General features: G+C 45.6%; 1 protein-coding gene across 2 annotated transcripts in view; it reads right to left on the bottom strand.

The window, feature by feature from the left end:
• Positions 1-11,674, bottom strand: part of DNAJA3 (DnaJ heat shock protein family (Hsp40) member A3) — a 31,019-nt gene extending 19,345 nt beyond the window's left edge. For both annotated transcript variants that reach the window (XM_060031661.1, XM_060031662.1), the window contains exons 1-2: positions 11,464-11,674; positions 5,486-5,619 (exon numbers count right to left, since the gene is read on the bottom strand). In XM_060031661.1, coding sequence (XP_059887644.1) covers positions 5,486-5,619; positions 11,464-11,674 — 345 coding nt within the window. The remainder of the gene's footprint in view (positions 1-5,485; positions 5,620-11,463) is intronic.
• Between the last annotated feature and the right edge of the window lie 6,185 nt (positions 11,675-17,859).

The following is a 17,859-nucleotide window of genomic DNA, read 5'->3' as shown; positions in this document are numbered from 1 at the left end:
TCAATTATACCTCAATAAAAACAAACTAAAAGCAAAGCACAGCCAGAATTAAGAACATACACATTGTGTTCAGCTTTCAAATTTGATCAAAAGTTTATTACAAAATGACAAACTGAATTTTGGGAAAGAGAAATAAATAAATAAATAAATAAAACTATCTCTTCAAATCTGAGGTGTGTATACATTTTTCAACCACAACAAATCTCTAACAAAAAAAAAAAAAAACTAATTCTTTAGAACTTGAGCACCTTTGTGAAAGATGCAAAAGAGTGTATCTGGTAGACTACCATCTATATAAAAAGAGAGAAAAATAACTGGATAGATAAATAGCTGTATCTGTTGTATAAATTAGTTAGAACATACACTAAGCTGAAAACACTGACTGCTCCAGGAGGGATGTGGATGAATGGGAAGGAGGGAAGACTTCTCACTGTACACTCCTTTGTACTTTTTGATTTCTGAACCAGGGGAATATATTATCTACTAAAAACACACATTTAAATATTAAAAAACAAAACAAGATCTCCCTTGGCTGTCCAGAGCACAGAGGCGAGCTGAGCAGCTCTAAATGAAGGTTTCTTCTTGGCCATGCTTAGCAGTGCTGTGTGACACCTTTGTAGGTGTTCACTATGTTTGCTACAGCTACTGATGCCTTCCAAGTCTGGGTCACCCTGATGGAGGGTGAGGAGGGCACAGAATCCTAAAGCTGAAAGCGACTCAGGAGACGTCTGGCTCCACCACTGCCGGCAACTGGCTGCTCACTTTGCTGCTGGACATGCTGGTCCTCACACCAGCACGTGGAAGGACGTCGGAGGCTGAGTGCTCAGCCAGAAGGGGGCCCTCAAGGTAGGGCAGTAGATCACGGTGGGCCACAAGGCTAGTTCCAGGCCAGGGCAAGACATACTCATGAGATCAGCACAAGGAAAAGAGAGGCCTTTTGCAGTCAGAAAGACCTGTGTTTTAGTCTTATATATGCCACTTATTGACTGTGTGGCCTCAGCTGCATGTCATAACCTCGCCAAGTCTTTTGCCATGAGGATTAAATGATGTAACACATGAAAAGCTTTTATCACTGTCTGACCCCAGTTATTGCTCCATAAAGCCTACTTTCTAAATTTCCGGTTTTAAATTACACAGCTAGGGCTTCCCTGGTGGCGCAGTGGTTGACAGTCTGCCAATGCAGAGGACACGGGTTCATGCCCCGGTCTGGGAAGACCCCACATGCTGCGGAGCGGCTGGGCCCGTGAGCCATGGCCGCTGAGCCTGCACGTCCGGAGCCTGTGCTCTGCAGCGGGAGAGGCCACAACGGTGAGAGGCCCGTGTACCGCAAAAAAAAAAAAAAAAAAAAAAAAGAATGTAAATTACACAGCTTTACCTGATCTATTTACTTCCACACCTAAAAACTTGGATGGTTCCCTACTCTCTCTTAAATTAAATCTCTAGTACTTGCTAAGGGCCTCACATGCCCCCTTAAGTTGGCCCCAGGCTCCGTCTCTCCAATCTTCTCCCACCCTTGTATCAGGTACCTTACCTTCCAGCTCAAGAGACACACTATTCACTATCCCAAGACAGGATCTCTGCTTCCTATCCCCAAGTCTTTCCTCATTCCCTAACAACCCAGTAAATAAAAAGATGTCTCAATTTAAAAATGGGCAAAGGATCTAATACACATACAGCAAATGGCCAAAAATCACATGAAAAGGTGCTTAACATCATTAGCCACCACGGAAAAGCAAATCAAAACCACAGTGAGATACCACTTCACACTCACTAGGGTGGCTTGAATCAAAAAGACAGATAACAAGTGTTTGCGAGGATGTGGAGAAATTTGAACCTTCACACACCACTGGTGAAAATCTAAAACAGTGCAGCCTGCTTGAAATAGTCTGGCACTAGAAATAAACCCACACACCTATGGTCAATTAATCTATGACAAAGGAGGCAAGAATATACAATGGAGAAAAGACAGACTCTTCAATAAGTTGTGCTGGGAAAACTGGGCAGCTATGTGTAAAAGAATGAAATTAGAACATTCTTTAACACCATACACAAAAATAAACTCAAAATGGATCAAAGTCCTAAATGTAAGACCGGACACTATAAAACTCCTAGAGGAAAACATAGGCAGAACACTTTTTGACATAAATCGCAGCAATATCATTTTGGAACCATCTCCTAGAGTAATGGAAATAAAAACAAAAATGGGGCTTCCCTGGTGGCGCGGTGGTTGAGAGTCTGCTTGCCTATGCAGGGGACACGGGCTCGTGCCCCGGTCCGGGAAGATCCCACATGCGGCAGAGCGGCTGGGCCCGTGAGCCATGGCCGCTGAGCCTGCGCGTCCGGAGCCTGTGCTCCACAACGGGAGAGGCCACAACAGTGAGAGGCCCGCGTACCGCAAAAAAAAAGAAAAAAAAATCTACAAATGGGAAATAATTAAACTTAAAAGCTTTTGAACAGCAAAGGAAACTAAACAAAATGAAAAGACAACCTACAGAATGGGAGAAAATATTTGCAAACGATGCAACCGACAAGGGATTAATTTCCAAAACATATAAACAGCTCATACAGCTCAATATCAAAAAAACAAACAGCCCAATCAAAAAATGGGCAGAAGATCCAAATAAACATTTCTCCAAAGAAGTCATACAGATGGCCAACAGGCACATGAAAAAATGCTCAACGTTGCTAATTATTAGAGAAATGAAAATCAAAACTACAATAAGGTATCATCTCACACTGGTCAGAACAGCCATCATCAAAAAGTCTACAAAAAATAAATGCTAGAGAAGGTGTGGAAAAAAAGGAACCCTCCTACACAGCTGGTGGGAATGTAAATTGGTACAACCACTATGGACAACAGTATGGAGGTTTCTTAAAAAACTAAAAACAGAGTTACCATATGATCCAGGGATCCCACTCCTGGGCATATATCCAGAGAAAACTATAATTCAAAAAGATACATAAACCCCAACGTCTACTGCAGCACTATTTACAATAGCCAGGACATGGAAGCAACCTAAATGTCCACTGACAGATGAATGGATAAAGAAGATATGGCTTATATATATATAATGGAATATTAGTCATAAAAAGAGAATGAAATAATGCCATTTGCAGCAACATGGATAGACTTAGAGATTATCATACTAGGCGAAGTAAGTCAGACAGAGAAAGATAAATAACACATGATATCACCTATATGTGGAATCTAAAAAAAAAGATACAAATGAACTTATCTACAAAACAGAAGTAGACTCACAGACATAGAAAACAAACTTATGGTTACCAAAGGGGAAAGGGGAGAGGGAGGGATAAATTAGGAGTTTGGGATTAACATATACACACTACTATATATAAAATAGATAACTAATAAGGACCTACTGTATAGCACAGGAAACTATACTCAATATTTTGTAATAACCTGTAAGGGAAAAGATCTGAAAAAGAATAGATATATATATTTATGTATAACTGAATCACTTTGCTGTACACCTGAAACTAACAACAGTGTAAATCAACTATATTTCAATAAAAGAAAAAAAAGAAATAGCCTGGCTGTTCCTCAAAATGTTAAACATGGCAATCGGAATTGCTATGAATTGACCCAGCAAGTCTGCTCCTAGGTATATGTATATACCCCAGAGAAATGAAAGTATAAGTCTACACAAAACTTACAGAGGAATGTTCATAGCAGCACTACTCATGATAACAAAAAGGTGGAAACAATCCAAATATCCATCAAATGATGAATAGATAAATAAAACACAGTATATCCATGCAATGGAATATTATTTGACCACTAAAAGGAATGAAGTACTGCTGCATGTTACAACATGGATGAACCTGGAAAACATTATTCTAAAGTAAAAGAAACCATGGGACTTCCATGGCAGTCCAGTGGTTAAGACTCCGCGCTTCCACTGCAGGGGGTACAGGTTAGATCCCTGATCAGGGAACTAAGATCCCACATGCCACATGGCGTGGCCAGAAAAATAAAAAATAAAGAAAAACAAACCAGTCACAAAAGTCCACATATCACATGATTTCATTTCTATGAAGTGTCCAGAATAGGTAAATCTATAGAGACAGAAAGTAGGTTAGCAATTTCAAGGGCAGAGGAGAATGGGGAATAAGGGCTTATGGTGTGGGGTTTCTTTTTGAGATATGAAAATGTTTTAAAATTGATTGTAGTGATGGTTATACAATTCTGTGAATATACTAAAAACCAGTGAACTGCACCCTTAAAAAAAAAAAAAAGTAAGAGAAGAAAGTAGCTATCCAAGCTATAAGGTCTGGTCTTGATCAGTATTTGGCTTTAAAAAAAGTTTTTTTTCTTTTTGGCCGCGCCGCTCAGCTTGCGGGATCTCAGTTCCCCAACCAGGGACCGAACCCAGGCCACGGCAGTGAAAGTGCCGAATCCTAACCACCAGACCACCAGGGAACTCCCAGTAATTTTTAAAATTTAAATTGTATTTAATTTATTAATTTTATTAAATTTTAATCTTCTTGAAGAGATGGGAACATATGTATATGTATAACTGATTCACTTTGTTATAAAGCAGAAACTAACACACCACTGTAAAGCAATTATACTCCATTAAAGATGTTAAAAAATTTTTTTAATCTTCTTTATTCTGATATGGCTTTCCTATGTTTATGGTGTTAAAGTGCTCTTTCTTTCATCAAATGACATTAATAGATTGTACTTGATTATTTTTAACACCTATATTAGGCAAAATACAAAAGCTAGCATTCCTACATCGGCGCCCTTGGTCTTTAATTTTTTTTTTTATTTTGATTGTGTTCATCAGAGCAAAAGCCTGGAAACCACAGGTCTAGATAACTCACATGCCACTTTACCAATCAGCCCAATACATTCCGGGATATGGATGATGGGTTAAAAAAATGAAATAATTCTAAACCCATAAACTTTTATCTAAATGCAAAGAATGAGTACCTAAAACTTAGAGCAGCACACCTACTGACTCAGAAGATACAGAAGAGATTTAAGTACAAAAACAGCCCTGGAAAAAGATTTTTTTTTTTTTTTTGCGGTACGCAGGCCCCTCCCCGCCGCGGCCTCTCCCATTGCAGAGCACAGGCTCCAGACGTGCAGGTTCAGTGGCCATGGCTCACGGGCCCAGCCACTCCACGGCATGCGGGATCCCCCCAGACCGGGACACGAACCCGCGTCCCCCGCATCGGCAGGCGGACCCCCAACCACTGCGCCACCAGGGAAGCCCAAGATTTTTTTTTTTTTTTTTTTAATCTCTGGTTCTGACTCTCCTTTTTTCTACAGCATTAACCAGTGTGGCCTCACGCACTTGAGGAACATGGTTCAGCAGAGCCCATCTTTACCATCTCATTCCACACTCTCGGCTGCACACAACCGACAGGTACGGGCACACACACTGCACCCGTCAGGGTCACACTACATCCACAGCATCCCTTCTGCAGTCTCGTCTGTAAAATCTTCCATACAGACCTGGTAATAAGCTTTCTTGATCTCCTTCTGGCTGGCACTTCGGGGCACTCCTAATATCTGGTAATAATCCTCTTTGGCCAAAGGGGCGCTCGTGTGGAAGGAGGCAGTACAAAGAAAAGGGTAACTTTTTACTCCTAAAAAAGAAAAAAGGAAAGAAAATCACTCTGGGAATGTACTCAACAAAAGGAAATTGTGAGCAAACAACCAGCCAGGCTATACCTGTGAAGGAGCAAAGAGGTCACAGCTTTAGGGCCTCTTCTCCTCCAAGCCCACTGGGGACCAAACTCACTGCACTTCAAAAACAGCTAAAGCCACTGTAAACGGAGTCTACAAAAAAAAAAGTGCTGGGTGGGGCTGATTCTGCTGGATTACACTAGGGCTGTAGCCTCATTATACCTCTAAAGGAACCACCCCCAGATGGGGGCTGCACCTGGGGATGACTGAAAAGGAACAAAGCTCTCCTGTTACACGGCTGGCCGAGCACCCACCATATGCCAAGTGTTCACATAGGCCTTGTCTCACTTAAAGCTTAACGACTCCCAGGTTCTTTCCCTCCACCATGCAACCTTGGATATCTGCTTATGGGGTGGTTTTCAGAGTGTGGTCCCTGGACCAGCAGCATCATCAGCTTGCTGGAAATGTAAATTCTCAGGCCCCACCCAAACCTGAATCCAAAACTCTGGAGGTGGGGTCCAGCAAGCTGTGTCTAACAAGCCCTCCAGCTGATGATTCTGTGGCACACTCAATTTGAGAACCACTGTGCTAAATAAATGGTTCTTGGTCTTTAGAGTCACAGATCTCTTTGAAAGCATCGACCCCTCCCCTAAAAACAATACATATATATAGACACACAAGGTTAAACGGCCCTGTGCCAGAACCTCTGTTTACCCCAGAGCAGACAACCCAAAAGGGATCAAAGCACATGGTAGCCCCGCCTCCATGCCCTGCCCTCCTTTCAGGCCTCCTGCATCAGAAGCTGGGAGGAAAGGCTGACAGACACATCTACTCAACTGCCCTCTGTATGGAGCAGCGAGCCAACTGGACTGTCACCAAGTGAAGGGGGAAGAGCTGCTCTACAACCTGCCTCCTAACCCCCAACCTATCCTGTGACAACTGAAGATGGGGAGCGCAGGGATGGGAGCAGAAGGCGCCAAGTTATTGCAAAAGAGAGGGCAGGGCCACAAAAGAGAATGAGGATCATGAGGCAGCTCCAGGTTTTTAAGTCAAAGGTTCCCCTGCCAAGGAGAAGCTTCTAGATTCACCACTCATTCATTCAGCAAACTTGCCTGCCAGGCACTGGGCTCCTCGCAGGAGACACAGCACCAGCACGATCTTAATACTACTAGGCAATGAGGATACAAGTCTAAGCCAATGCCCTCGAGGAGCTTACCGCCCAGCAGGGGTGTGTGGGAGGCAGTGTGTGAAGTGATATGAGCACACAGGGACACAGAGTAAGAATACACAAAAGGGTCACCTAGCCAGAGTCTCTCTGCCTCCACACTGTTGACAACGGGATCAGGTTCCTCGTGGGGGGGGGGGGGGGCTGTTATGGGCTGAATTGGGTCCTCCCTCCCAAATTCACATGTTGAAGTCCTAACCCCCAGCACTGCAGAACATGACTGTATTTGGAGATGGGGGTCTTTAAAGACAACCCTACCAAAACATTGATCTTGGAATTTTATAGCTTCCCGAACTGTGAAAAAATAATTTTCTGTTTTTTTAAGCCACTTAGTCTGTGGTACTTAGTTATGGCAGCCCTATGTTATCTATTTATAGCCTAACATACCTATGTATTTATTGTAGGATGTGTTAGCAGCATCCCTGGCCAACTAGTTATCAGTAGCAACCCCCAACCCTAAACTGGTAACTAAAACTGCAGATGTTGCCAGATGTCTCCTGGAGGGTAAAATCATCCCCAGGTGAGAACCAGTAAACCCAATCTCAGAAATTCAGAGGTCTTCTAAGGCACTTGCTGTTAAGCTGCAGAAATTAGCTCAGCTAAGGAGGGCTGGAATCCATCCAGATTTATGCCTGTAGTCCTGGCACTGTTTGCAATAGCATCCCCTTTTGCTTTCAAAAGTGCTCCATTCAGCAACTACATCATATGATCACCTTTGGTTTGGAGAGAGAAAGTGCTTGTGTAACTGCAGGCACTATGATATAACTAGAGATTCGAGTGTGTGTGTGTGTGTGTGTGTGTGTGTGTGTGTGTGTGTGTGTGTGTGTGTTTGGTGGTGGTGGTGGTGGTGGTGGTAGAGGGGTGGTTACAGATGTTGATGAGGATGATAATTAATAGGGCCTAGGAATAAACAGAAGGGCCTTTGAGTATGCTAAGGAGTCTGGATTTTATCCTGAGGGCAATAGGGAGCCACTGCAAGCATTAAACAGAGAACTGATCAGATTTGCATGAGAAAGAGCTCTCAAACAATAACAAGGATTGGGAGACAACTTAAAATTCATGTATGCACAAAAGACAACCCAGGGTGTGGAGCATATCCAGGAAGGGGTCAAGAAAAAGGAAAATCAGGAGAATAAGTAGGAATGGTCAGAACGAATGATAAAATCAGAAGCAGAAAGTAAATCCGTATTTTCAGTATCCTCCATACTTGTTTTCTGTTGCTGCACCCTAGATTTCCTGGAATATGAAAAGTAGACAGTGTGGGAGAGGCAGAGACCACTGTCGTCTTTACCTGGTCAGATCTGAGAAAAACAGCAGAGCTAGTTTCTCAGTGCTCCCATACTCAACCCCCGCTTCACTCCAGGACTGAGGGGTTACCTTGACTTATCTGGCCTGTTTCCCCCACCCCTTCCAATCCAGAAGGCAGAGGGTGGTAGTGGCAAAGGTTCTGGAAGCTGCAGCTTCTACATCATGAGAAGAGAACTCAGGCTTGGGTTAGAATGGGAGACAGTAATGTGCACAACTGCATATAAAGACAAGTACATTTAACTAGCACAAGTTTGATGACTTGACATTATCCCAAAGGCATCAATGATTAGCAATGATTAGAAAGAGCTCACTTAATAGACATATTTTCCCCCGAGATATGACCAATAAATGTCTTGCCCATTTTAGAACAACCCAGAACAGGATTAGCTTCCAAGTCATTCCAAGAATGGCCAACCTTCCACTCTGGGAGAAGGTGTGAAATAACTACCTTCCATTCTGGGAGAAAAAGTCAGATTTAAAGTGTTGTTTTTAGGGACCTCCCTGGTGGCACAGTGGTTAAGAATCTGCCTGCCAATGCAGGAGACATGGGTTCAATCCCTGGTCCAGAAAGATCCCACATGCCGCAGAGCAACTAAGCCCGTGCACCACAACTACTGAGCCTGCACTCTAGAGCCCACAAGCCACAACTACTGAGCCCTCATGACACAACTACTGAAGCCCATGAGCCTAGAGCCCGTGCTCCACAACAAGAGAAGCCACTGCAATGAGAAGCCTGCACACCATAACGAAGAGTAATCGCCGCTCGCTGCAACTAGAGAAAGCCTGCGCACAGCAACAAAGACCCAATGCAGCCAAATATAAATAAATAAATAAATTTTTTAAATAAATTGTTTTTACATCATCTAACTGTACTGCTGGATTTGAGATGAGATCACACACCAACGTTTGGGAGCTGAGATGATGACCTTAGATGTGGTAACAGTGCACCTTGAAGGATGCCACCTCTCACAGGTGTTCAACACCTGTTACAAAACATGCCCATTGTGGGCACTGGGCTCACTTGGGGAAAAGGACAGCTGACTGCAGTTCCTTAGTAATCACGCCATGCCAGGCTCAGTACTTAGTGCTTGTCTGTCTCTCACACATACACATACACAATTATCAAAAAATGTTCCCAAACCTGGACAAATGTGATATGAACTAATTTAGCTTAATAGGTATCTAAGGAATTAGTAATTGAGCACAAAGATGTAGTCAAATTCTATTCACAACAACCTTGACATTAGAAAACGTTGGCAAAACCTAAAAACGACCACTTTTGCTCATACTGAGAAATACAGCATGACATCAATCCAAATAATCCTGAGGAAACCTGGGCAGACTACTGCTCCATCCATCCATGAGGAAATATAGGTGGCACGAACAGAATTTAAAAATGTGACCATTCTGGGGCTTCCCTGGTGGCGCAGTGGTTGAGAGTTTGCCTGCCGACGCAGGGGACATGGGTTCGTGCCCCGGTCGAGGAAGATCCCACATGCCGCGGAGCAGCTGGGCCCGTGAGCCATGGCCGCTGAGCCTGCGCGTCCGGAGCCGCAACGGGAGAGGCCACAACAGTGAGAAGCCCGCCTATCGCAAAAAAAAAAAAAGGGACCATTCTGACCAAAACCACATCCAATCTCTTTGTTCTCTGCTGTATCCCCTGTACCTAGAACAGTACCTAGCATACGACAAGTCCTCAATAAATACCTGTAAATAAAAAAATTTTCAATTAAGGAATAAGAGGCACAAAAGGATTAAATAATCCACCCAGGTCGCACACACATTACTGGAGTAGTGTTCACTGTACAAGGTAATAACAATTACTGATACTTTAATTACTGGCTTTTATGTAAGTATTAAAAATTGGATCTCAATAGGAAATTACCTTGTGTAAATTACCTTGCCAGGATCCTCTAATTAATCATCTTTGTAAGTTTATAGTTTAAATATCATTTGCACAAATTCTAGGGAACACAAACATCTAGCCCAATCCAGGCACATCGTTGGTTGTTCACTGTTTCCTCCTTCCTTCCTTATCTCACTATAAGGGAAATCACCCAACACACAGCATAAGAAACCATCATAGCTAAACACTTAAAAGGATTAATATATACTAATTCAACATCACCTCCAGCAATTAAGAAAGCAGCAGGTTTTGAATCAAGGCTCAACTACTTTCTAGCTTTGCGACATTCTTCAAGTTAACATCTAAGCCTCAATTTTTTAATCTATAAAATAGAATTAATAGCAGTGTTTATTACATGGAAATGATCCATGCCTGGTGCATAGTAAGTGCTCAATATATATTAGTTTGCATCAATGACCAAGATAAGAACTTCTTTATTTTTGAATTTTACTTTTTATACAGCAGGCTCTTACTAGTTATCTACTTTATACATATTAGTGTATATATGTCAATCAAAAGGGACTTCTAAAAAACAGTATGTCCTTCAATTTACACCATGTGGTGGAGAGCGTAAGCTATGGAAGAACAGCTCTGGATTTGGGACAACTCTCCTTATCTAACTTTATGACCTTGGGCGGGTCAACTCCTCTGCTAGAACCTCAGTTCCCCACTCTTTAAAATGGGGATGATGGGGCTTCCCTGGTGGCGCAGTGGTTGAGAGTCCGCCTGCCGATGCAGGGGACGCGGGTTCGTGCCCCGGTCCGGGAAGATCCCACATGCCGCGGAGCGGCTGGGCCCGTGAGCCATGGCCGCTGAGCCTGCGCGTCCAGAGCCTGTGCTCCGCAACGGGAGAGGCCACAACAGTGAGAGGCCCGCCTACCGCAAAACAAAAACAAAAACAAAATAAAATGGGGATGATGAGCCCCACCTTGCAGGGTTGTTGTTACCATCAAGTAAGAAGAAGCACAAAGTGCCCAGCTAATCCATGAGCAGGTACTCACCGAATGGCAGTTACCTCTTCCCTTCCATTACAGGCTAGAAGGTAGAGGGAAGGGAAAGGAATTGGGCAGGAGAGCAGCGGCAGGCCGGAAAGAGGCCTCCAGAAATGTTTACAGAGAGGTGAAGGTTCACGGCTGCGGGGCGTTTCATCCCCGCCGCCGGAGGCTCCACGCAGGTCTCCCTCGTTTACCACCTCTGAGTAGCCATTTGGGTCTCTCTGCCTACTGCTGGCCCATCTCCCCCAAGCGATTCTGCATGTAGATCAGAAGACACGCTCCACCCTGCTACCACCGTAGTCGGAGCAAAGCGAGTCACTCCTTTCCAGGCCTTGGAGCCCCTCACTCAGGCGCTGGAGCCTGCACTCACCTGTGAGGCTGACACCCGGTCTCAATGTCAGCAGCGCCCCGGGACCACGAGCTCCCAGGGAAGGCGCAAAGGCTGGGACGCTCAGACTGCGGCCCAGCGACGCCCCCACCACGCCCCCCATAGGCGGCCGAGCCCCCCTCCCCGCTGCAGCCGGCAGCCGCGGAGTCCCCACGGCCACCAGCAACCAGCGTGTAGAGCACCGCGCCGCCATCTTGGCCCGGGGACACTGCGCCTGCGCCACCCGGCTCAAGGCGGCCTCACGCGAACTACGCACGCGCGCAGAGCCGGCACTTCTAGGGGCGGGGCCCGCTGCGTTCACTCGCGGGGGGAGTGAGGGAGACACACGCACGCACCCGGGCGCACGCGCGCGTTGCGCGTGCGCGTCCGCACCCAATGCGCTTTCTTCGTAGCAGACGCCGAAATGATGTTTGCTCTAAGAACTGCTAATAGGTAACTTGCCTTGAAGAGCCTAGTCATTCTGTGTTGGATGATCAATACTGTACCTTATCTGTATAAGGGCGTGGTTGAGTGCAGCCGAATGTAACTGGTCTGAGGGGCCCGGCAAGGGGCGGGACTACAAACCCCGGCGTGCAATGCGGCCGTCAGTAGCGCAGATCTCAGCATGCAGCGCGCGGCTTCCTTCCTCCTGACCCTAAGTCCTAGGTCTCCTTGCTTGAGGCTTACTCATCCGGCGTCGGCGCAAGCGGCTGCGGTCTCTGCCCTACTCCTAGATCCAGGCCTCAAGCTCACTCTCCCTCTGGATGATTCCCCACGAAAAGAACTTTGATCGCTCAGCTGTCTCCTAAGCGCATTTGTCTTTTCCAAACCTGTAGTGAACTTGGCGGTCGCTGAATGTGAGCCGAGCTACCCGAAAACGAATTTAATAAACGTTTTGGTCACCTATTAGGTGTCCCGCGCGTTCTAGAATGTCGAGGATGCAATGATGAATGACATACCATCCCTACTTTGGAGGAGCTCACGATGAGTCGAGAGACAGGCTCCTTGGCAACTAAGATAATGTGATCAGTGCTATTGTAGGTATAAACAGTGTTACAGGCACACAGGTGACGAGTTTCTCAAATAGGTCGGGAGCATTGGGATGTCAGGGAAGGCATCTGAGAGGTAACATTCGAGTTGGACTTTGGTGAAAAGTGTGTCAGGTAGCGGTGGAGGGGAAGAGTATTCTAAGCAGCAAGAACTTCAAAAGCAGATGTGAAAGTGCTTGCCCTGTACGCTCTAAACTTGGGGGTGTATGACTGGAGATGAGGCTGGAAAGATAAACCTGGCCTGGTAAGTCCTGTAGAGGGGTTTCTGCTTTCACACTCCCACCGCCACCACCCCTAACAATAGAAAGGTAACCTGAGGGCTCATGGATGAATTTAAGATGGTCTGTGCTCCTTGCCCCTTCCCCCATTATACATGAAATTTTTGTGTATGTGGATATAAATCTGGGGAAATATCCATAGCTTTCATCAATCAAATTCTCCACAGGCTCTGAAATTGAAAGAAGGTTAAAAACCACCGAAGAAGAGTTATGAGGCTGTTGTAAACTGCAAGAAATAGTTGAGAGTTTGCGCTAGGAAATGTAGAGGACTGAGGTGAGCAAGGGACGTTCTAGAGAAACAGGAAAAGGCTGTCCATGGGATGGGAAGTGGGAAAAAGAGTTTGTTTAATATTTAAATGTCTCCAGCATAGTGCTTAAGCTTATGGGCTGTGGAGTCAGACTGCCTGGGACTGAATCCCAGCTCTGCTGTGTGTCCTTGGACAACTTACTTTACCTCTCTGTGCCTCAGTTTCCTTTCTCTTGTTTTTTTGGCTGCGCCACGCGGCACACAAAATCTTAGTTTCCTGACCAGGTATCGAACCTGTGCCCGCTGCAGTGGAAATGTGGAGTCTTAACCATTGGACCAGACCGCCAGGGAAGTCCCTCAGTTCCCTTTCTCTAAAATGGGGCATAATAGTAACTACCTCAAAGGATCATCTGAGGACAGAGTGAGATAATCCATGTAAAGCCTTCATACTGTACTTGGCACATAGTAAGTGCTCAATATATGTCAGTCCTATGTCCCAGGCTCTATGCTAAGCACTGGAACACCAAGGAGAACGCAGACAGTTACTTGCCCAAAGGGATCCCAAAACCTAAGGGGAGCGGGGAGGGTGCTGGATGAGAAGTACAGCTTTCAGGAATAAAAGCTGAGAACAAGAGCCAAAGGGATTTTCATTTACCACCTCAGAGTGAGTTAGGAACTAGAGGAGGGCTCACTAATATGAAAACTTTGTCAGCTTTGTAACTTCCTCACTTTTTTGTATTTTAGTACCAGCCCCTCCCCCCATCTACTTCCCCACACTGATTAACAGTGAAGATCCTCCACACCAAAAGTGGGTGTGTGTTCTTGTTTTTGGGGATAGCAGGAAGGCTGATTGTTGGGGAGGCCATAGGGAATGGAGTGGGTGAGGGTGACTACTAAAGGAGGGGAAAAAGGTCCAGGAGAGAACACGGAAGCCTCTGGCAAGACTCCCTGGTGAGAGCAGCCTAGGGCTATGCCTGCTTTCTCTCACTGCTAGTCACCATAGAAAAACAAGAGATGATACAGTTACTAAACGAGTAGATTACAAAGCTTGGGAAATCTCCACAGCAGTGGTCCTTGGTCTGTGCTTCCTGAATCATCTTGAGTCGATGGTTGTTTCGAGACAACGAATATGCTTTTTTATGTTCTCCAAACAGTAGTCATGCCAAGCTAAAAATCCCAGGAAAGAAGCAGTTTTGGGGGAAAAAGATAATGAGTTATTATTACTTGGACTGAACACCCCTGAGATATCGATGGGACCAATTTCAGGCAATTGGTGGCTATGGAGAGATCGGAAAACTTTGGCTGTGCTAAGAACAGTCTCCAGCTCACAAAGAACTTTCTCATGTTTTCTATCTTGATACAATCACAACCCTGTGGGTTAGTAGGGCAGAGGCTATTCCCATTTTTACAAATGGACCCCTCACCCTCACCACAAAATAACACCAAAATAAGCTCTGAAAAGTGAAAAGACTTGTCCAAGTTCACACAGCTGGTGAGTGGGTGAACTAAGATCTTTTAACAGCAAAACTAGAGCCCTTCTCTTTAAACCATGAGCCTTGGTAAATTGTGATCAGTAGATCCCAGTCATATAACCCTGGATAGTTTACAAAGCACTTCCTCATGCAGAATTTCATTTGCTTTTTACAACAAAAGGAGAGGGGCAGGGCAAGTATTTATTACCACCCTCACCTACAGATGATTTCACCATCACCCAAGGACTTCAGCTGTGACCGAACACAAACGCATCCATCCCAGGCTGTGGCTAAAAACTGGGATGAGCACACAGGCGACACCTACCCACACTTTCAGGCAAAATATGTCCTGGGTCTCCTTCCCCGCTTCCTCCCCGCACCACCCCCCCCCCCCCCCGCACCCTTCTCTGGTCTAAAGCCAAAAACTTCAGCTTTAAGGAGAAACAAATGTTTTGCAAAAGGCAGACAAGTTTCGCAAGCATCTTCCTGTCTGCACTTCTCATTTTACTATTCTACTGCTCCCTTTCTGGCTCTCCTGAGGTGGGGAGATGTGGGAGCACTAGCAGGGAATTTAAGTGTGGTCCTCCAGCGTGCTGGGCTGAAGGCAAAGGGAGACTAGAAGGTCTACCCTGTGATTTCCAGTGGACATTGGGCTTCTGAGGTACTATGGGACTGCCCAAGTCCACAGCTACATGATGGGACCGCTGCTCCTTCTCCATATGAGTGAGGAGCCCTTCCCAGGAGGGCAGAAGGGCCTAAGCCTTCAGAGGCAATACAAGCAAGGTCACAATTTCTCTAGTTGTGGCATTTCCTTTCCTCCCCAAGAGAGTATGGGACAATTCCGGGGGAGTGTGGAATGTGGGACCCAGATGTTCCCAGGCATGACCTCTGCAGTGGGTGCAGTTCCCTGCAGTAGAAGATGAACTATATCCTTGCCTGGCTCACCTGGGTATTCCCAACAGGACTTTCATGCTAATGATTTCCTAAAAGGCCCTTTAAAAAAACCACAAGTTGTTTCAGCTCCCAGCTAAATACTCTTCTGCCCAAGCTAGGCTTAAACTTAAGCAATGTTTCACAAACCTGAGAAATGAAAGGAACTCCTAAAGAAAAAAAAAGAACCACAGTTGCTGAGAATAAAGCTGTGGATCTCCTGGTGATCAGTAGACTCCAAAGTGAAAAACATCACCTTAGTAAATGACAGTCTTTTCTATGGAGATGTCCTTTAGTTGTGAATTATCACCACAAAAATTAAATTTTGTGTTTCTGTTAAAATATTTTGGGGGGCTTCCCTGGTGGCGCAGTGGTTGAGAGTCCGCCTGCCGATGCAGGGGACACGGGTTCGTGCCCCGGTCCGGGAAGATCCCATATGCCGTGGAGCGGCTAGGCCAGTGAGCCATGGCCGCTGAGCCTGCGCGTCCGGAGCCTGTGCTCCGCAACGGGAGAAGCCACAACAGTGAGAAGCCCGCATACCACAAAAAAAAAAAAAAAATATTTTGGGGACTTCCCTGGCAGTCCAGTGGTTAAGACCCCGTGCTTCCATTGCAGGGGGCACAGGTTAGATCCCTGGTTGGGGGAACTAAGATTCTGTGTACCACGCGGCACGGCCAAAAAATATATATATAAATAGTTTGCAAGTTATTGTAAAAAAAAAAGCAGAACAAATCACTAGATGTAGTAAAACTTCAGAGCCCCCAAGACTACATGGGTACACCTCCATAAACAACAAAATAATAATACAAGGTGCACTGTCATGTTTTTCTCCATTTTTGAAATGTATTTTGTTGCTTAATTGTTCATTTCCTGTGCTGAAATAATTACATGTGCCTTTGTGTATTTTAATAAACAACCATTTCAGGGGCAGATAACTAGATCTAAATAATTTGTCATTGGCACTGAAGCTGGCCTCATGCCTCCCTCTCTTACAAAAATTCTAATTTATGGAAACAACTGACTTTACAGAAGATTGAGGGAACACCATGTCAGAAAATTACTCTCTTTGGAATCACAGCTGAAAATAAAGATGCATCCTAAGGCTCTTTAATGCTTTTGTGTGGTTTTTTTTGCTTTCTTCTTGCTCGTCCCTTTTCTTTCTGCTGATGTCTCTTCCTTTGGTTACACGAAGTGTTTTGAGTTTTCTAGAATGAGGACCTCACTATAATGGACTCCCAAATTCTTGTTCATTATTAATTACTCTTGGAAATAGGACCTGTGAAATTGAAATCATCCTGCCAGGCACCAAGCTAACCAGACATCCGCCCTATTGAAATCTAATCCACGTTTTGATAGGCTGCCTTTTAAGGTAGAGGGGTGTCTTCCTGTGTCCTTATAGACAGACAGTGAAATGGGGTTTCTAGGAGTGCAAAGAGACAAAGCTGTCAATTCATAGGCCTGAGGGGCTGGAAGGAATCTTGGAGGCTGTCAGTTCAACTTTGCAATCCATGAAGTAATTTATTCTGCTCAAGTCTGCAGCAGCCTTAGAGCTCTGAACTCTACTAAAATTATTCTCCAGTGATCACTCAGCCAGAATGGACCTGGGAACACGTGAGATGGTCATTCTCTGGGCCTTGATGATGTCCCTCTGGCCCTTCCATCTCCCCTGCTGTGGAGCTCAGGTTCATCACTATGGCAATGGAAAAGTTGACATTCTTCTACTCTGATTCCACCAGCCCCCAGTTTGTGGCAATAGTCACATGACCCAGCACAGCCAGGGGCATGACCTCTTTCTCTCCTGGGAGAGAAGGTCAGGGGATCACAAACCCAGGTGCCAGGACCAGACAGGTAAAGCACAAGAGTGGAGTGGCTGTGCATAAGACCACAGGGGCTGGGACTTCCCTGGTGGCATAGTGGTTAAGAATCCACCTGCCAATGCGGGGGACACAGGTTTGAGCCCTGGTTCAGGAAGATCCCACATGCCGTGGAACAACTAAGCCTGTGTGCCACAACTACTGAGTCTGTGCTCTAGGGCCCGCGAGCCACAACTACTGAAGCCCGGGCACCTAGAGCCTGTGCTCCGCAACTAGAGAAGCCACGACAGTGAGAACCCCACACACCCCAATCGAGAGTAGCCCCAGCTTGCTGCAACTAGAGAAAACCCGTGGGCAGCAACGAAGATCCAGCGCAGCCAAAAGTAATCAACTAAAGATCCCACATGCCGGGCTTCCCTGGTGGCGCAGTGGTTGAGAATCTGCCTGCTAATGCAGGGGACATGGGTTCGAGCCCTGGTCTGGGAAGATCGCACATGCCGCGGAGCAACTAGGCCCGTGAGCGACAACTACTGAGCCTGCGCGTCCGGAGCCTGTGCTCCGCAACGGGAGAGGCCACAACAGTGAGAGGCCTGCGCACCGCGATGAAGA

The sequence above is a fragment of the Delphinus delphis genome, chromosome 15 (genome assembly GCF_949987515.2).
Source record: "Delphinus delphis chromosome 15, mDelDel1.2, whole genome shotgun sequence".
In the NCBI taxonomy this organism is placed as follows: Eukaryota; Metazoa; Chordata; class Mammalia; order Artiodactyla; family Delphinidae; genus Delphinus; species Delphinus delphis.
Note: the sequence above shows the minus strand (reverse complement) of the source record. Positions and strands in the feature narration are given on the sequence as shown.